General features: G+C 57.0%; 1 protein-coding gene across 1 annotated transcript; it reads left to right on the top strand.

Annotated features, from left to right (window-relative positions):
• The first annotated feature begins 1,678 nt into the window (after positions 1-1,678).
• LOC128839477 (sigma non-opioid intracellular receptor 1-like) lies at positions 1,679-10,894 on the top strand. Its single transcript, XM_054032518.1, has 4 exons — positions 1,679-1,837; positions 2,741-2,941; positions 6,359-6,451; positions 7,126-10,894. The coding sequence occupies exons 1-4, from the start codon at positions 1,690-1,692 to the stop codon at positions 7,350-7,352; spliced, it is 669 nt and encodes a 222-aa protein (XP_053888493.1). The 5' UTR covers positions 1,679-1,689; the 3' UTR covers positions 7,353-10,894.
• Positions 10,895-20,025: the final 9,131 nt, after the last annotated feature.

The raw sequence follows: 20,025 nt of genomic DNA on the forward strand, positions 1-20,025 counted from the left end.
TCTGTCACTCCAGGCCAGTGCCCGCTCCACCTCTCCCCCTGGTCTGTCACTCCAGGCCAGTGCCCGCTCCACCTCTCCCCCTGGTCTGTCACTCCAGGCCAGTGCCCGTTCCACCCCTTCCCCTGGTCTGTCACTCCAGGCCAGTGCCCGTTCCACCCCTTCCCCTGGTCTGTCACTCCAGGCTAGTGCCCGCTCCACCTCTCCCCCTGGTCTGTCACTCCAGGCCAGTGCCTGTTCCACCCCTCCCCCTGGTCTGTCACTCCAGGCCAGTGACCGTTCCACCCCTTCCCCTGGTCTGTCAGGCCAGTGACCGTTCCACCTCTCCCCCTGGTCTGTCACTCCAGGCCAGTGCCCGCTCCACCCCTTCCCCTGCTCTGCCACTGCAGGGCAGTGCCCGCTCCACCCCGCCCCCTGGTCTGTCACTCCAGGCCAGTGCCCGCTCCACCCCTCCCCCTGGTCTGTCACTCCAGGCCAGTGCCCGCTCCACCCCTTCCCCTGGTCTGTCACTCCAGGCCAGTGCCCGCTCCACCCCTCCCCCTGGTCTGTCGCTCCAGGCCAGTGCCCGTTCCACCCCTTCCCCTGCTCTGCCACTGCAGGGCAGTGCCCGCTCCACCCCTCCCCCTGGTCTGTCACTCCAGGCCAGTGCCCGCTCCACCCCTCCCCCTGGTCTGTCACTCCAGGCCAGTGCCCGCTCCACCCCTCCCCCTGGTCTGTCACTGCAGGGCAGTGCCTGCTCCACCCCGCCCCCTGGTCTGTTACTGCAGGGCAGTGCCCACGCCGCACCTCCGCCCGACTGTCACTCCAGACCAGTGCCCGTTCCACCCCTCCCCCTGGTCTGTCACTCCAGGCCAGTGCCCATTCCACCCCTCCCCCTGGTCTGTCACTCCAGGCCAGTGCCCGTTCCACCCCGCCCCCTGGTCTGCCACTGCAGGGCAGTGCCCGTTCCACCCCTCCCCCTGGTCTGTCACTCCAGGCTAGTGCCCGTTCCACCCCTCCCCCTGGTCTGTCACTCCAGGCCAGTGCCCGCTCCACCCCTCCCCCTGGTCTGTCACTCCAGGCCAGTGCCCGCTCCACCCCTCCCCCTGGTCTGCCACTCCAGGCCAGTGCCCGCTCCACCCCGCCCCCTGGACTGCCACTGCAGGGCAGTGCCCGCTCCACCCCGCCCCCTGGTCTGTCACTGCAGGGCAGTGCCCGCTCCACCCCTCCCCCTGGTCTGCCACTGCAGGGCAGTGCCCGTTCCACCCCTCCCCCTGGTCTGTCACTCCAGGCCAGTGCCCGCTCCACCCCTCCCCCTGGTCTGTCACTGCAGGGCAGTGCCCGCTCCACCCCTCCCCCTGGTCTGCCACTGCAGGGCAGTGCCCGCTCCACCCCTCCCCCTGGTCTGCCACTGCAGGGCAGTGCCCGTTCCACCCCTCCCCCTGGTCTGTCACTCCAGGCCAGTGCCCGCTCCACCCCTCCCCCTGGTCTGCCACTGCAGGGCAGTGCCCGTTCCACCCCTCCCCCTGGTCTGTCACTCCAGGCCAATGCCCGCATGGCCCCGCCCCTTTGGGTCACCCTGCGGGCTGCGATTGGCCGGCGCGCTGAGCGCCGCTCGCTCCCATTGGCCGGCGCGGAGGGGGCGGTGCCATCCCCCGGCCAGGCTCGGCGCGCGGCGGCGCCCTGCGGAGCGGGGCGGAGCGGCGGGGCGGGATGTGGGCGCTGGGGCCGCGCGCGCTGCGGGCCGGGCTGGCGCTGCTGGGCCTGGCGCTGCTGGCCCAGGGGCTGCGGAGCTGGGTCGCCTCCCGCCCCTTCGAGTTCCGGCCCGAGGAGATCGCGGAGCTCGGCCGGATCCAGGCGGGTGAGGCCGGGCACAGCCACCGCCCGGGGCGGAGCGGGACGCGGGTTTCCTGGGCGGTGGGGCCACGGGGCAGAGACCTGGGGGGGGGCATGGGGCAGGAGCTCGGGGGCGGGGGGGACCCGTGGGGCAGGAGCTCGGGGCCGGGGGAATGGGGGGGCACCCGTGGGGCAGGAGCTCGGGGCCGGGGGGATGGGGGGGCACCCCTGGGGCAGGAGCTCGGGGCCGGGGGGATGGGGGGGCACCCCTGGGGCAGGAGCTCGGGGCCGGGGGGATGGGGGGGCACCCCTGGGGCAGGAGCTCGGGGCCGGGGGAAGGGGGGGGCACCCGTGGGGCAGGAGCTCGGGGCCGGGGGAATGGGGGGGCACCCCTGGGGCAGGAGCTCGGGGCCGGGGGGATGGGGGGGCACCCCTGGGGCAGGAGCTCGGGGTTCGGGGGGATGGGGGGACCCGTGGAGCAGGAGCTCGGGGGCGGGGGGATGGGGGGACCCGTGGGGCAGGAGCTCGGGGGCGGGGGGATGGGGGGACCCGTGGGGCAGGAGCTCGGGGGGATGGGGGGACCCATGGAGCAGGAGTGGGGGGGGAGGGAGGAGCAGAGAATAGCTGGGGTGGAGGGGGGGGGCAATGTTAGATTCTGTCACTAATGTCTGATTCCCTGAATGAAGCCGTGGTCCCATTCTGGGTTCGGTGGCTTGCAGGGCTTTGGAGCTGTGCTCTGGCTCCGCTCCAGCTCTAGGCAAAAACCTGCAGCTCCACTGCTCCGGAGCTGCTCCTGCTCCACGCTCCAGCTCCGCTCCAAAGCCCTGGTGGCTTGTATTGGTGGGAGCCAGGGAGGTGGCAGGGTTATGGGTGGGGCCGTGGGCCTCCTGTGTGGTGCTGACTTTGCCTGGGTTTGTTGGTGCTGCAGGCTTGGACCATGAGCAGGCCTTCTCCAAGATCATCGTGGAGCTGCGGAAGAAGCACCCAGGCCACATCCTGCCGGACGAGGACCTGCAGTGGGTGTTTGTCAACGCAGGCGGGTGGATGGGCTCCATGTGCCTGCTCCACGCCTCGCTCACCGAGTACGTGCTGCTCTTCGGGACGGCTGTTGACACCGGGGGGCACTCGGGTAAGCAGGGCTCAGCTACATTCAAGCAGAGAGGCTCGGGTTGGGTGGGGGGCTGCTGCCTTTGATTTCCTGTGGTAAACCATCAGGGGGACAGCAGGTGTCTGGGGCAGGGGAGCTGCAAGTCCCAGCCGGGTAGCGCCAAGATGCACTTTGATCCTTCGCCGAAACAGAAGCAGAGGCTGGACACATCAATGTGGTCAGCAGCACTATCCCTCCACCTTGTACTGCCCATTAGCTGTTGCTAGTGCTGATGGTCTGGGGACCATGAGTCAGTCTGGCCGCACCTGCTCAAGCTAGTGCTCACAGAGGTATGCTGTTGTGTGGGCACAGCTCTGTACCTTAACAATGACATGCTAGTTAATTGAGAGGGGAGGAGATGCCACTAGCCAGATGCAGAGAGCAGGAAGGTCTTGGAGAACCAGGAGAGCAGAAGTATCAGGAACTTTATTCCCTGGAGCTAAGAGCTAGCCTCTCCGGATGCCGCTTTCTGTCTGTGCAGTCCTGGCCCTGTCTCCCACTGGGCATTGCAAGCAGTGGAGAGAAGCAGCCAAGGATAAGACAAGGAGGTGGTTATCCTTGTGCTTGTGTGTCCTGTCCAGATGGTTATATTTACTATAGGTCCATCCGAGGTGGGCTCAGGGTTTTCTGATCATTTAATAGTCCTGTGAGCGGTCTTTGGTAGCTGCCCGTGTTTAAGCCCCTGTGTCCTGTTGACTGACTCAGGTCACAGCAGCCTCTCCCAAAAGGCAGAGAGGGCAACAAACCAGGGTAACTGGCTAGCAGGATTAAAAGGGGCTAAATCCTCCATTGTATGATGTATCAGTACAACAGAAGCATCTTCTCTCCCAGGGGTGGTGGTAATGTCTAGCTCTGGTCTCGCACTCTCTATCCACACACTTTACAAGGAGGGGAGGGTCCGTGTTGCTCTCCCCAGTGTACAGATGGGGAAACAAGCACAGAGAGGGGCAGCTGGCAGGTCCATGGCAGAGGTGAGAACGGACCCCAGGTCTCCCGAGTACCAGCCCAGTTCCTTAGGCCAGTACATCTCTCAGTGGGTGGTTCCAGGAGCAGGCTTGGTGCAGCGCCTGCCGGTGTCGTTTCATACACATTAATAGTCAGCAGCCACAAACCAGCTTCACCTGCTCAGCAAGCAAAAGCTTTTCCCTGTGGGTGCAGCTTGTTTTCCCTCCCATGTTAGCGTGAGAACAGGGAGGGGGAAGCGGGGAGCGGGAGGCCTTAATATCCAGGTCTCCAAGACCTTGTGCAACAATCCCTTCCACCCACTGCTTGGATCTGGCTGCTTGTTGTGTCCCCATGGGCCCTGCCAAAAGGACCCCGCCCACCCGTGTGCTGCCACTTCCCGCTCCCCTCTCCATGCTGCCCCCTATGCGTAGAACTTCCCAGTGCCTTGCCCACAAGAGTGGCTGGGTCGGGGGTGGAAGGTTGCCAAATCGCTGCTTGTGGCAGCCGAGCCGAGCCTGCCTTCTCCTCTTCTAGCGTCAGCACCACAGGGCGTACAAGCACGGGTGGCCTTGGCTGCAGCATCCACAAACCTTGCAGAGTCTGGCGACGTGGGTTAACCAATGTGATTCAGCCCCAAGCCATGGGGAGTCTTTCCATTGACTTCAAAGGGTTCTGAACCAGGCCCGCAAAATTGTGGGCAGGCATCTTGTCTCAGAGCAGCCCAGCAAAACCTGTACTGCTCCCCTCGAGGCTTCTAGCCCAAGCAGGTCCCGAGCAACAGGACTTCAAAGTGACAGTGTTGGGGTTCCCATCTCGCTTGGCTTTTCCCCTCCGTTTCAGAGGGGTTTATGCAGCTGGCCTCTCAACAGCAGCTGCAGCCAGAAACCCAGCACACTGTTTTTTTACAGACCAGCCTCCCAGCTTCCAAACAGCGAGTGGTGGGTCTTCCCTCTGGTGGCTAGCAAGGGCTTGGCTGCCAAGCTCTGAAATTGAGGGTGGAGCTCCAGCAGTGAGAAATGCCTGGTGTGGGTGTGACGTTACTGACATAAACTGGGACCGTATAGATCATTGTTGCAACCAAGGTCCTGTAGTGGCACCCAAATCTGGTATAAAGGGGGTCAAATGGGGTGTCTAGGACTAGGTTATGGTTTACTGGTTATGATTATGCTGTCTATATGTGTGTATCAGTGTTGTAGTTGAAGTTATGAATATTGGCTCCATACTGTCTGTATGGCAAACTTATGCTATGCTTCTGGGTGACATCCCAGACAAGCTGAGATTAGCTCTGCCTAGCCTGCTTGATGGCCCATTAAGGACCATCAGCTATACAATGGACCCATTGAGAGAAGGCAGATACGCCTTGTAACTCAGCAAAGTATGCAGGGGCTGGCCCATGTGACTCCAGACTCCATCTTGCTGTAATTTTCCACAGTAAGAACAAAGAGGTGTTCTTACACCTGGGAAAGACTATATAAGGCTGATGCCTCATCTCCATCTGGTCTTCAATCCTGCTTCTTACCTCTGGAGGAACTTTGCTACAAACTGAAGCTCTGAACAAAGGACTGAGGACCCATCCCAGCGGGGGATGTATTCCAGAGACTTGATTTGACCCTGCAGTTTATTCCATCGCTGCTGCAAGCCTGAACCAAGAACTGTGCCATTACTGTATGTAATTGATTCCATTTAACCAATTCTAACTCTCATCTCTATCTTTTTCCTTTTATAAATAAACCTTTAGATTTTAGATTCTAAAGGATTGGCAACAGCGTGATTTATGGGTAAGATCTGAATTGTATATTGACCTGGGTCTGGGGCTTGGTCCTTTGGGATCAGGAGAACCTTTTTCTGTTACTTGGGTACTGGTTTTCATAACCATTTGTCCCCGTATGAGTGGCACTGGTGGTTATACTGGGAAACTGGAGTGTCTAAGGAGATTGCTTGAGAGACTTGCGGTTAGCCAGTGGGGTGAGACCGAAATTCCCTTAGTCTGGCTGGTTTGGTTTGCCTTAGAGGTGGAAAATACCCCAGCCTTGGGCTGCAACTGCCCTGTTTAAGCAATCTGCCCTGAGTTGGCACTCTCAGTTGGGTTCCGCCAGAACCGCATTGTCACAGTGGGAATGATGTGGCTTGAGATCTCTGGGCTGCCAGGGATAGGAGCACCCCAATTCCACTGAGAACCAGCAAGCTGGGATGTGTTGCAAGGTCCTGGACTTGGCCCAGGGCCCTGTCAGGGCTCTTTGACATTGGTCCAAGACTGAAACTAGCAACTCCAGGCACTTGGAATAGCGTAAACCACCACTCCCTACCCATATGAGTGTTGAAGCCTGCTGATGTTTTAGGTTTGTTCTGTGACAGCTGAGCCAACACACAGAGCAGCCCTCGGGGCTCGTCGGGCGCTAGCAGTGGGCTGTGTTGCTCCATTGCTCAGATTTCACGTGTGTGCCTCTCTTGCAGGTCGGTACTGGGCTGACATTTACTACGCCATCATCTCAGGGACCTTCAGGCAGTGGAAGGAGGGGACAACCAGAAGTGAAATCTATTACCCAGGTGCGTGTGGTACTGTCGGTGTCAGCCCCACACACTCGCGCTCGGAGGCCTCCCCTGGGTGGCTGCCTTTGCAGGGCTGGTTGCCTTGGGCTTTTCACATAGCGATTTGAACAGGTAACACTAGAGCCTCGTTAGCTCTAGCCCCAGGACACAGGGAAACATACAGGGGACAGCAGATTAGCCTGCAGAACACCACATCCCTAGATCTCATGGAGGCCAAGAGGCAAGCAGGATTCAAGGAAAGCGTACATGCTGACGGGTAACGAGCACATCTCCACTCCCAGCAGGTGATTAAAAGAAAATGGAGAGGGTTATAAAGCCCCCTGGTTCAGAGCAGGAGCTGTGGGTCAGGAGGAAACTGCCCCTGTGGGAAGGCTGTTCCATTATTTTCCACTAGGGGACGTCCTTGCATCTTCCTTGGGAGCAGCTGGTACTGGGCACTGTCAGGGACAGCCTTTTGGATTAGCTGCCCTGCCCTTGGACTGGCAGTGAGCGCCTCCCATGCCCCTTGTCCTGGGCTGCTCAGTGGAGGGCGCTCAGCACCCTGCAGGATCAGGCCCACAAAGAGCTCTGTGTGCTGTCTCTGGAGACATACTGGGAGAGGCGCTCTGGAACCAATTTTGTTCTGGCATTCAGAATAACGGCCAGTGCTCTGTTTGTCTGCCTGCCTGCAGGGGACACCATAGTGCAGAAATCCGGAGAGGCCACGGCTGTCCAGTGGAGCGCCGGCACCTGGATGGTGGAGTACGGCCATGGCTTCATCCCCCCCTCGCTCGTGTTTGTGTTGGCCGACACCATCTTCAGCACTCAGGACGTTGTCACCTTCTTCTACACCCTCCGGATTTGTGCCAAAGCCTTGCTCCTGGAAGCCAGTACCTACTTCAGCCACCTGGCCCAGTGAGACCACCCTCCGCAAGCACCAACACAACCTCAAAGGAAGGGATTCCCCTTTCCCATCCCCCACCACCTCCTGCCAATTGTACTGGAAAGGCAGTGGGCAAGAGAACCTCTGTCCCCATGTGCAGGCGTGCCAGGTGGGCTGACCGTTCGCCGTATCCGCCTGCCGCAGCGAGCACTCAGCCGGGGGAGAAACCGGCAATAACAGATAATGGATAAACGTAGATCACTATTTTTTTAATATCCAAATGTTCCTCTATATTTCTGTAACTAGACTGCAGCCACTGAGCTGCCACGTGCGTGCATTTGTGTGTGTGTGTGTGTGTGTGTGTGTGTCCCCGTGCCCTCGGTCGGCAGCAGGCAACGCTAGCCTGCGTGTGCGTGAGAGAGACCCGTGGCTCTGCAGCCAGATGCCCTCTGTTGCCGTCTCTCGTGTTCTCTGAAAGCCGGGGGCCTATGAAAAACCAGTCGGGGGGAGGGGGATGTGCGCTATGGATTGTTGTCTGCATACACACTCTGCGCATGATCGAAACCATTCCCAGCAGGGGTATACCTAGCATAAGACCAACTGCTGAGCTCATGTGTCCCCAGATGAACCAGGAGTAACTGCAGTGGAGTAATTGGGGTTCAGCTAGTTACTGAAGACTGTGGGGCAGGAAAGCAGCTGTTCCAAACCTGTGGGCTGCTTTCCCCGTAGGTCCTCACAGCTGTTACTCCTGGGGAAATTTTGCACCACTGCGCGTGCGCAGAAACACGTCCCCCTGCAGCTTCTCTTCGCTTTGCCGCAGAAAAATGTTTTTTGTGGGGAAGCAAAAAGAAGTTGTACCAGCGCTCACTCACCACTCCCCAGCAGCGTGGGTGCATGTGTTCAGGCACCCAGAGCAACCGGGAGAGAGGTAAGTCACCGTGGGGCAAGGGGGAGTCTGGGGATGCCCTGGCCACCCAGGGACATTAGTCCTGTTTGGGGGGGGATGGGAGGGAGGAGGAAAAATCAAACTGAAAGCAGCCCTTTAAGCTTTCTTTAGCAGTGTGCTCGTGCACAGAGAAGAGGATTGGATGACCAAAAGTCAATCACGCTCTCTGTCGGAAAATTTAAAAACAAAAAAAGAGGGAGCCCCACCCCTGGGAAAGCCCCAAAACAAGCAGCAAGTGAAGTATAGACACAATAGCCTAATAGAACAAATACCCCAAGAAAGAAGCCAAAATCTGCTCCCTGTGAGCGGGTTTGGCAACTGGAGGTGTGGCTTGGGGGAGGGGGGTCCAGCTTTGTGGGAGCTGGGCAGATGGGGAGCAGCTCCCTATACAGGGACCCCTCCCCCCACTTACTGGCCCCATGGCTCCTCAGCCACGAGGAGAGGGATCACTATAGGGGGAGCTCCTCTCTCTGTCTGCCCAACACCCTGTGTATCTGGACCCCCTGCCAAGCCTTACCCATGCTGCACCTGGAAACCCCTCCTGCATCAGGAGCCCACCCACTCCCCCAGAGCCTCACCCCCTGCAGTGGGAGCTCCACACAGCTAGACCCCCCCACCCCACTGATCTCAACCAGCTGCATCCTGATCCCCACACTCCCCCAGCACCCAGGTTCCCCTCTCCCGCTGAGCCCTAACCAGCCGGAGAGTGCTATTCACCCAGAACCCCCCAGTGACTTGCTGTGTATCTAGATCCTTCCTCTCCCCTCCCCCCCCCCCCCGAGATTGCACCACACAGAACCTTGGTGGGGAAATTCTGCACCAAAAAAATAAAAAAAATTCTGCATATTTTATTTGTCAAAATAACTACTGCTGGGGGAATTCTGCACCACTGCGTGTGCGCAGAACCATCCCCTGGCAGCGTCTCTGCTGCCTGCAAAACAATGGTTTCTGTGGGGAAGCAAAAAGCAGCTGTACCAGCGCGCTCTCCCCCTCAGCAATGCAGGCGCCTCTGTTCGGGTAGCCGGGGGAGAGGTGGTCTGGGGATGTCCTGGCTGCCCAGGGCCGTTAGTCCTGGGTGGGCAGGGGAGAGGAGGACGATGACAACAGAGTCAGAGCTCCCCCTTCCTCTCCCCTGCACGAAGCAACCAGAGCTGGGTCAGAAACCCCCCAGCTGCAGGAAGCTCTGCACCGTGGGGGGGGGGGGGGGTCTGGGTGCAGGGGGTGAGGGCTCAGTGCTTTGGGAGTTCCAGGTGCTGGGGGGGTGTTTGAGTGCGGGGGGTCCAGACATAGGTGCTGACTTTTATCTACCCTCGATCTGCCTCTTTCTGCCCCATTCCATCCCATCCCCAAGGCCCCCACCCACCCAGCTCTCACTGCACTCCCTGAGCCACCAATCAGTGGTGTAGTGGCGCTGCCAATCTGAGCACCCATTGTAACTTTTCTGTGGGTGCTCCACAGAATCAGTGCCTATGCATCTGGATACACAAGTGTTGGGAGGACATGGAGAGCAGCTCCCTGGACAGTGACCTCCTCCTCCCACTTCATGCCCCCGTTGCTCCTCAGCCACAGGGGAAAGGGTCACCGTCCGCCCAATTCCTGTGCACCTGGACGCCTTCCCCCACTGAACCTCACCCTCCCTGCTCCCAGAAACCCCCCACCAAGCTGAGCTTCATCCCCTCCATCAGGAGCCCCCCACCAAACCCCCGATACCCAAATCCACACACCCCTGAGCTTCAGCAGCCCACCCCACTGACCCCAAAACGCTGCACCCTGACCCCAACCCCACCAAGCCCCACTTCCCTACCATCCAGTCCTCGCTGAGCCCCCCACATTCCCCCACTGAGCTCTAACCACCTTCACCTGGACTCGCCTGCAGAGTCCCATTCCCCCTGCACTCAGAACCCCCCAATGAGCCCCTGTGCATCCAGATCCCCGCCAGGCCTCCCACCCAGCTGTCCGCACCCAGATTGTACCCCACAGAACACTGGTGTTCTTGAGAGAATTCTGCACCAAAAGTAAAAAATTCTGTGCCTACAAATGTTAAAATTCTGCATATTTTATTTGTGAAAATTACACAGTAACAGTATAATCACACCAATACTTGCTGACAAGTATTTTGAAATAAATTATCAAAACAATTGAAAATGGTGTGATTATATTGTGTTATTTTGACAAATAAAATATGCAGAGTTTTGCAGAATTTTTAATTTTTTGGCACAGCATTCCCTCAGGAGTATTGTACAAACCTTTGGTCTCTTACTACAAAGGGGTGGCCCCTGGAAACTACAGGTCCCAGCATGCAATGCAAGCAATCTAAGATGCAGTGTTATATGCTGGGGCCTGCAGGTTGCCTAGGGATGGGCTACCTGCCTGGCTACATCTGCAACAGCTTCCCCCCTGTTAAATTGTCCAGGGGCCAAATGCTGGTCACTTGCTTTTGGCAGCCAAGTTTACAGCCTCTTTAGCCCTTCAGTAATGTCAAACGAGCATCACCACGAGAGCCAGCCGGCTCCAGAGCATGTGTCTCGTTCCTGGTCCTTGGACAGTCATCGCAGCTCGGTACATGTACGGCCTGGAATCGGTCACTCTTATTTTTATCAGTGTCAAGAATAAACATGCTCATCTGGCTTAATTAATTAATTTATTTTGTTTTGAGAGAGAGAGAGAGAGAATCGATGGCCCGTGCAGACCTTTCCTGCATGCTTCGGGGACGGGGGGAGGGAGAGATTGTTTTGTTGGGGGTCAGTAATGAAAGCTGTGCTGTGAATCCAAGGCTTGTAACATTTCTGCCAGAGAAGCCAAATTGATCTCAAATGATCAACTCCAGACTGCAAAGAGAGTGGGTGGAGCTAACATCTCCTAATGTGCAGCCCTGCTCGCTAGGAGTAGCCAGGGGCCTGTCTCCTGGGGGAACCCAGGTCTACACGGGAAGGTTTTAGCAGCATAGCTATCGCTGGGAGGCGTGGGGGGGATCACCCCTTCAAGCTGCTACTGTTACTTAGCACAAGCCAAGACTGACCCCTGAAACCTTCCACGCTGTCGTTGGGGTACGGTCAAACCACCCAGTGCCAGCCTTCCCCTCCCAAGGACTCCCTCCCTCTCATTGGCCTGCCAGTAATAGGCTCCAGCGGTCCATGAGCCCCTTCCCCGGCTCTGAGTTCCCAAGTTTCAGAGTGGCAGCCATGTTAGTCTGTATCCGCAAAAAGAACAGGAGTACTTGTGGCACCTTAGAGACTAACAAATTTATTTGGGCATAAGCTTTCGTGCAACACCAATTTTGTCATGTCCTCACTGTATATACATCTTCCTACTGTATCTTCCACTGTATTTTCCACCGCATGCATCCGATGAAGTGGGTTTTAGCCCACGAAAGCTTATGCCCAAATAAATGTGTTACTCTCTAAGGTGCCACAAGGACTCCTTGTTCTTTTTGCTGAGTTCCCAAGGAGACTTTTGCTGCTCTTCTAACATCCAGGCCACCCCTTCCTGCTGGCCCCTCGCTGCATTAGGTGGGGAGATTCTGCAGCCAGAGCGGTGCTGCCGTGTGAATCCAGGAGAGAAGCCAGCTCTGGCCATAGCTAGGTCCTCTCAGGCAGGTGTAATGGGAGTTAACGTGGCCAGTAAAGTCAACAGTGGGGGCTGAGGTGCACAGGGAGGAGCTGTTTTTCTGTGTCCACTTTTCCCTCTCTGCTCTCACATGGCTTTATCTGCACCCCCACACCTGCCTTTTTCACCTACATACAGGTCCTAGCACCAGCTGGGGACAGGAGCCCTCCCACATCCAGACTGTCCCTCACACCTCCAGTGGGTCATTTCTGGGCCACGGGTGACCCCTGTTCCCTTTGGTCAGGAAGCCTCAATTACTCGGGTCAGAGTTAACCCCCGCTGCTCTCCCAGGAGCTGAAGGGAGGTGGCCTGTTCCCTTGGAAAGGGGTTTTCCAGACAGTTGAAATAAGGGGCCATGTCCTCATGGAGCTGTGAAGATTTACACCCTCTGAGCAGCTGAGTCAAGGGCTTTCATGTCACCTTTGATTTCCCAATCCCGAGACAACAGCGATTCCCCCAGGCAACGGCGAGAGCTGGATCATTCAGCCCTCCGACAGGGAAAACTCACGATGCTTTTTTCCCCAGTCGATTTGTTATCATTACTAATTTACATAGAGGCTGAATTAATAGAGCTCGTTCTCCTCCTCCATTGTAGTCATGTTCTGCCACCCCCAGTTCTCTTCCTGAATGCCAGCCTTGCTAACCTGGGCACTACCGAACCGCACCGGGCAGTAACTCCTCCTCGGGCAGGCGGCTCGCCGAGCCGCAGCTGCTCTCCAGAGGTCTATTTTGATGCTTGTAGGCGTTGATGCAGGGGGCTGACATTTCCCAGCGGGCACGAGATTTAGAGCGAACTTTTTGACGCCCAGCCTGTGGGCCTAAATATCGCTTTCCTCACAGACGCTGCCTGGGTGGGAAGTAGTTTTTGCGAAGGGGAACAGGCTGTCTTCATGGCTCCCTCTCCCACAGAGGTGATTCTTACCCAGCTGAACAGATCTATTGAATTGCCCTCAGGGAAAGAAAAAGCCTGCACTGGGACCCTTCTCTAGGACCTACACAAAAACATGTAATCGCGGGCAGGCCCTGCCCCATATTGGCTTGAAGAGTGGGGAGAGTCATCTGTGTTGGACTCCACTGCTTGTTCCCCAGGCCAGTGGGGAGGGTCGCCCCGATCTTTTTGCCATTTGCCTTGTGGGACAGGTCGTGTCACAAGGCAGGCGGGGAGGTGTCCTGGGCCTGTCCCTGATCTGGGACCCCTGCTACAACCGATGTATGCTTCCTTTCCCTCAGCCCAGACGGGGCGCGTCCGGTGTGGGCCGTCTGGCCCATTGCAATGCCTCTTCCGGCAGGATCCTGGAAGTCACAGCAACAAGTCGTGCTGTTTGGTGCAAGGAGCCCAGCTGCACCGTCAGGATCCGTGCGTGCGTCACGACTTCCCAGCGGGAGCTAGGGCCGCAGAACCCGGCATCAGGTGCGCCGTAGGCTCTGTAGACAAGGATCAGAGCCATCAAACCGGCTCTTCCTGCCGCCTGGAGCCAGGGCAGCGCGTCACCCCGAAGGGAGGGGAACGAGTGATGCTGGTGGAGCCAGCGAGGAGCAGTCAGCGTTAGAGGCAGCTTAGCCTTCTCCTATCGGTCACATCCCCCTGTGCCTGGCAGGGGAGAGAGCGAGGTGCCTCGACCCCCCACCCCCCACCGTCCCCTTCTGGATTATATGGGGGGTGCCAATAGGGTCCAAAAAAGAGACTCGTGCTACAGCGACGCTGGCAGGGAGGGGGGACTTCAGCAGGGGGATGTGAGAGGGGAGAACAGTCCCATGGGAGCGAGGTGCACTGAATCACCTCCTCTGCATTAGCCCGTCTGGATCTGGCTGAGGGCTGGGGAATAAGGACAGGAGTGCTGGTGCGGCATCCGGCGGGGGACCAGGCTGCTCTTATGTGACACAGTTGATTACAGCAGAAGGACACAGCCACAAAGATCTCACCATGAGGGTATCACTAGAGTCCTCTCCGGGATTTCAGCCTATGGTGAAATCCCAACCCAGCAGGGATCCCGCCCTCTGCCCAGCGTCTGCGCTGATCCCCCGGCCTGGCCAGGATCCCGCCCTCTGCCCAGCGTCTGCGCTGATCCCCCGGCCTGGCCGGGATCCCGCCCTCTGCCCAGCGTCTGCGCTGATCCCCCGGCCTGGCCGGGATCCCGCCCTCTGCCCAGCATCTGCGCTGATCCCCCGGCCTGGTCAGGATCCCGCCCTCTGCCCAGCGTCTGCGCTGATCCCCCGGCCTGGCCGGGATCCCGCCCCCTGCCCAGCGTCTGCGCTGATCCCCCGGCCTGGCCGGGATCTCACTCCCTGCCCAGTGTCTGCACTGATCCCCCGGCCTGGCCGGGATCCCGCTCCCTTACCTTTCCGATCCCTAACTCTCTTTGCCCACGTGACAGTACAGCCAAGGCAGCAAGCCAGGGGGTGATTTTTACCCAGCAAATCTCTCCCCGGATGTGAGCAGCCTGTCCCAGGGTCCCAGCTGCGGAGGAGATGACAGGAGGCAGTGCCCAGGGCAGGGTGGCCCTGGCAGTTTTGTGGCGGAGGGATGGGAGGGTCTGAAGGAATTTGGGACTCAGCGGACCTGGGCCAAAGGGTCAGACCCCGTTCTCTGTGGCCCAGAGCAGTGCTCTCGGTTATGCCCACGTACTCTTACTCGCCGGGCTAGGGCCTGGGCAGAACTGCCTGGCAGGGCCACCGTTCTGTCACTTGGCACATCGGCCCCATGGCACCATTTTCCTGCTCGCCCCTGGTCGATGGACAATTTGGGAGCCCATCCTAGGCAAGCTCCACAAGTGGCAAGCCTTGGGGGGGGGGGGTGAAGGAAATCTGGAGGAAGTGAGTCTGCCCAGCCCAGGGTCCTTGTGCCGATCGAGGGGCTGCAGGGAGCAGAGACTGCCCTGCCAGGGCAGTGGAGAAAATTCTCCAGCAGCAGGACCAGCTGGGGGGACGCATGTGCTGAGAAGCTCCGTGGTGAGTCTGGGGACGGGGCTTAGAGAGAGGCGCTGGGACACTGGGGAGAGGCAGCCAGGGGTCTGTGCAGTCAGGCCTGGGCTGCTCATTAAGGGGGCCCTTGGACCAGACTGCAGAGGAGAGGGACAGCCAGGGCCCCCCCGCTCACCCACCCAGGAAAGTGGAGTAAAAGCCCCCGGTGCCAGGGGGTGAGGGTTAGGGAGTCCAGAGTTGGACTGAAGGCCCACCATGAGGTCTGAGAACTATTACGTGTTGGGCCCCGGAAGACGTGGGCTGTGGGTGACCTGCCCGGGGGGTCGAGTCACAAGAAGCCCAGGGCTCGGCAGACCATTGTTTATAGCTAACGGATCTGGAGCAAACCCCGATCTCCAGCAGGAGCTGCAGCAGGATCGGGCCCAGACTCGGGCCTTGCTGTCTGTGCACCTGACCACCAGGTGGCAGCGTCGCCATTCCCTGAGCCCACATCCACGTTAATCTTCCAGCAGGTCCCGGTTCCCTCTGGCGGCTGTAGGAGCTGGGCACAGAGCCCAGCGCTGGGCACGCATGGCGGTTCTGAATTGCGCGGCCAGGACCCCTGAGGCTCTGTCCAGGCCGCCAGGGGCTCTGGAAGTGGGTCGGAAATCAGAGTCAGCAGAGCGGAGGCTGCCCGCGTTGGCCCATCAAGTTGTCCTTTTGCCATGTGGCTGGGACGTCGCCCCTCCATCCTCATCGCCCCTCCATCCTCCGCCCCTCCATCCTCCATCCTAGTCACCCCTCCATCCTCCCAGCCTCCAGTGTGGCAGGAGGACCTGGGATGCCCTGCTGGTGCTGCTCTGTGCCCGTGCCCGATGGGAGATACACCCAGCTGTGTTTGGCACACCCAGCTCCAGGCATTGTTCCGGTCTCAGCTGAAAGCCTCCTAGAGCAGAGCTTCGGGCACGAACCCACCTCCAAGGGCAACCACTGCCCCCAATTCCCAGGGAGGGCGGGGGATCCTTCACCTGCAGCTCCGGGGAAGCAGTGCCTCAACCAGGCTGTCGGGGCTGGGCTTGGCAGGCTCCGCCCCCCAGCCCTGGACCCTGCACCTCTGCCCCCTGTCTGGCTGATTTCCCCCACATTCAGGCTGAGGCTGGCCTCCTCTTCCTCCAGAATGGTGCTTGGATCCACCTTTGCTTTCTGCCCAAGCCACTCTCCAGGCCCAGACCCCCTCTCATCTCCCGAACACCCGCCTTGTACCACGCTGACGGGCTTCATCTCTCTGGTGAGGAGTTTGCACCCCATCACCCCCGGCCTTGACTTCATTCCCCAGCTCGTCTTCCAGAGGCCCATGTGCAGGAATCTACAGCTTCTCGAGCTAACGAGCCTCTGTGGATGGGGCCCAGAGGAGGACACGGCACATGCTGACCAGTGGGTTCCACTAACTGCTCTTCCCCCCGTCTCCTTGCCCTTCGCAGCTCCGGCTCTTCTCACATGAGCCCCAGAGGTGCCAACCTCAACCGCCTGCTTGTCCGTTTCTCCTCCCACCATCACACGGCCCCTCTGCCACGACACCAACGGGATGCTGGCAGAGCTGAGCAGTAGCTAATTAAGGTGTCGTTAATGATGTGATGTCCTTAGACTTCTGTAAGACATTTGACTTGGTACCACATGACATTTTGATAAAAAAAAACTAGAAAGCTAGAAAATCAACATGACATACGTTAAATGAGTTAAAAACTGGCTAACTGTTAGCTCCGAAGATGTAAATGGGGAATCCACATCGAACGGGTGTGTATCTAGTGAGGTCCCGCAGGGCTCGGTTCTTGGCCCTACGCTATTGGACACTTTTATTAATGACCTGGATGTAAACATAAAATCATCACTGATAAAGTTTGCAGATACCAGACTTACTGATACTGAGCAATTTGGATCACTGGGTAAACCGGGTACAAACAAGCAATATGTGTTTTAATACGGCTAAATGTAAGTATATGCATCTAGGAGCAAAGATTGTAGGCCACACTTACAGGATGGGGGATTCTATCCTGGGAAGCCGGGACTCTGAAAATAATTTGGGGGGTGGATAAACAGCTGACCATTGTAACCTCAGAATCTGAAGTTACTGCAGCGAGCTATTGTGTGTGTCCAGTCATTGCTCGCTGAAATCAAATGCCACATAGCGAGAAATAATGTTATGCTCTGAGAGGCAAGGCCAAACAGCTGCATGTTTGCAGTTCTGCTAATTAAAATTTAAAAATGGAACAAACAATTAATGTACCATAAAAATAAACAAAATGTTTAAACAATCAACCTTGGTTAAATGGCACTGGCATATAATTTTTATTGTTATAATTAAAATACTAACAATTCTTTAATAATAAATAATCAATAGTTTGCTAAAACTGAAAAAATTGGTGACCCATTAGGAGTCACTATAAGTTACGTGCTTTGTTGAAGTTAACTATAAAAAATTAAGCAACAAATATACTTTGAAGCAGTTCAAGGAAGCTTGTCTTTGGACAAGGAGCTGGCACCTAAGCTCCCCAGCAGCTGGTGGAAGGACGGCCCCCTGGAAGGCTGGTTGCTGATTCCTCAAAACTATTTCAAACTTTGGGTATATATAAATGTTTGGAATTCTCTCAACCTATTGCGACAGCATATACGTGTGTGTGTGTGCTTAAGACCTAATACAAAGTAGTTTTCGGTAAAAGCACTCCTGTTTGTACCAATCATGTCTCAGTCGAAGGAGCTGTGTCCCCATTGATTTATTCCTGACACTGCAGAAAAAGAAACAGTTCAGTTACCACTGCTTTGGGTTCTGAAAACCCTGGGTAACGCCACAAGCTCCCAGTGTGATGCTGTGGCCAAAAGGTCTATGCAATGCTGGGATGCATCAACAGGGAAATCTCGATTTTATCTCTGTACCTGGCGCTGGTGCGACCGCTGCTGGAATCCTGTGTCCAGTTCTGGTGCCCACAATTCCAGAAGGATGTTGATAAGTTGGAGAGAGGTCAGAGAAGAGCCACGAGAACGACTAGAGAATTGCAACGCATACCTTGCAGTGATAGACTCAAGGATCTCAATCGATTAACAAAGAGAAGGTTAACGGGTGACTTAATTACAGCGTGTAAGTATCTACATGGGGAATAAATATTTAATCATGTGTAAGCAGGGTCAGGATGAGCTCTACCCTGGCATCTGGTGGTGAATTATGGCTAGTGTGGAAAATAACTTCAGGGGCTGAACTTGTTTGCATAGGCACACCCACCCCGCCTAGCATGAGCCCACAGCAGCCCCAAATGGTCACTTTGGCTGCTGTGGGATCCCCAGTTTCTGTGTTATTGGGGCAGAAGGAATAAAGTGTTGTCATCCTGATTATATGAATCAAGGACAATGAAACTGTTTTATGACAGAGGGTCTCACCATCACCTAAGTAGCACTCACTAAACAAGGGACATGGGTTCCAAAACCCAGTGAGAGGTTGGGGGGTAGGTATTTGTACCTGGAAGTGTGGGCTCCTTTGTGAGCCTGAAACACCAATTGCTGCTGCTTCTCCTTCTCACTGTTGAATGTCAGAGCTAACTTTGATTCCATTAGGAATCTAGTTACAGGTTGCTGAGCTGGATTCATATTGGGGCTCTCCTACTACTAGCTGAGATCACTCAGTGCTGGGTTAACTAGTGGGGGAGCCTGAAGCTATATTGCTAAGTGGCTGGCAGAGCAGTTTGCGGGGATGGCTGGAGGAGCTGCTAGCAGAGCGGAGCCTTGTGGGGATGGTTGGAGTGGCCCGTGGAGCGGAGCTGTTTGCGGGGGCGGCTGGAGCAGAGCAGAGCAGCTGGTAGAGCAGAGCAGTTTGTGGGACGGCAGGAGCGGCTCACGGGACGGCTGGTGGAAGTGGACTGGCTCGTGGTGAAGGCTGCAGCGGAACCCCATGGAGAGGCGGCTGGTCAGCCCTGGATCACATAAGGTGCCCCTTAACACGCTGCATGCCCCTCCTTTGAACTCTGGGGCTGCACTGACCAGGGACAGAGACTTTGGGGGTTGTTGGACTTTTGGGACTTTGGGTGATTTTTGAGTTGCTGGTTTCAAGAACCAACGGGAAAGGACACAGCCCAATTTGCTGGGGTGGGTCTTTGCTCATGGTTTGGTCTATGAACTCTAGTTGTGGTGTTTTCCCAATTTAATGCTATGTCGTTTACCTCATGTTATTAAACATTTTCTGCTATACTGAGACTCTGTGCTTGTGAGAGGGGAAGTATTGCCTCTTCGAGGCACCCAGGGGTGTGTGTAAGATTTTGCCAGGTCACTGGGTGGGGGCTCGAGCTGGTTTTGTGTTACACTGTTGGGAGGGGACCCCTATGTACTGAACCCAGCCCTTGCTGCTATCAACTCGGCCTGGCAGAAGGGTTACGCATGGGCTTTTCAGTCCAGCAGAGGAAGGTCTAACATGATCCAATGGCTGGAAGTTGAAGTGAGACAAATTCAGGCTGGAAATACGGTACATTGTTAACAGTGAGCGCCATTAACCATTGGAACAATGTACCGAGCGTTGTGGTGGATTCTCCATCACTGCCAAGTTTTAACTCAAGATGGGATGTTTTTCTAAAAGCTCTGCTCTGGGAATTCTTTGGGAGCAGGGCTCTGGCCCGGGTTCTACGGGGGTCAGACTAGATGATCACAATGGTCCCTCCTGGTCTCGGAATCAATGGAGCTGAAATATGCCAGGCCCCATACGGGGATTGCCCCCCTCTCCCATCCTTCATTACAGATTGCTGGGGTGATGACTGCCCTGTTGGGGAGGGGCGCTGGGGAAGGGAAGGACATGTACCCCCGTTTTACCGAAGGCAAGCAGCAGGCCTGCTGGGGGTGAGAGCGGCTGGGAGGTTGTGATTGCACCTCCCTGCTGGGGGTTACCCCACTGATGGTACCCTCTCCTCCCGGCACTTTGCCAGGACGGAAGTGGACTGAGCTTCTCTCATGTAGTCATGGCCCCGTTTTCCTGAGCTGGATGTCACTGGTGTCACAGCAGCCACGGCACCACGACGCGAGCATTACGGCACCTCCGCACAGCTGGGATCTCTCTAGGATCTGGCAGAGATCCCACGGGCTGCACAGCCCTTCAACGACTCCTGCTGGCCGCTCAGGCCAAGAGAGTCCCATGGGACTCTGTTCCCAGGGGAATTAGGATCATTTCAATCTCCACTCTGGCAATGTGCAGTGTGTTTCTATCCCTCCCCAATGGCCCAGCGA

The sequence above is a fragment of the Malaclemys terrapin genome, chromosome 6, assembly GCF_027887155.1.
Source record: "Malaclemys terrapin pileata isolate rMalTer1 chromosome 6, rMalTer1.hap1, whole genome shotgun sequence".
Taxonomy (NCBI): domain Eukaryota; kingdom Metazoa; phylum Chordata; order Testudines; family Emydidae; genus Malaclemys; species Malaclemys terrapin.

What these genes read in the sequence shown, in the direction of transcription:
- LOC128839477 (XM_054032518.1), top strand. Translation starts at nt 1,690, where the DNA reads ATGTGGGCGCTGGGGCCGCGCGCGCTGCGGGCCGGGCTGGCGCTGCTG. An exon ending in TGACACCGGGGGGCACTCGG is followed by an intron (nt 2,942 to 6,358) that starts GTAAGCAGGGCT and finishes CCTCTCTTGCAG; the next exon opens with GTCGGTACTGGGCTGACATT. An exon ending in AAGTGAAATCTATTACCCAG is followed by an intron (nt 6,452 to 7,125) that starts GTGCGTGTGGTA and finishes GCCTGCCTGCAG; the next exon opens with GGGACACCATAGTGCAGAAA.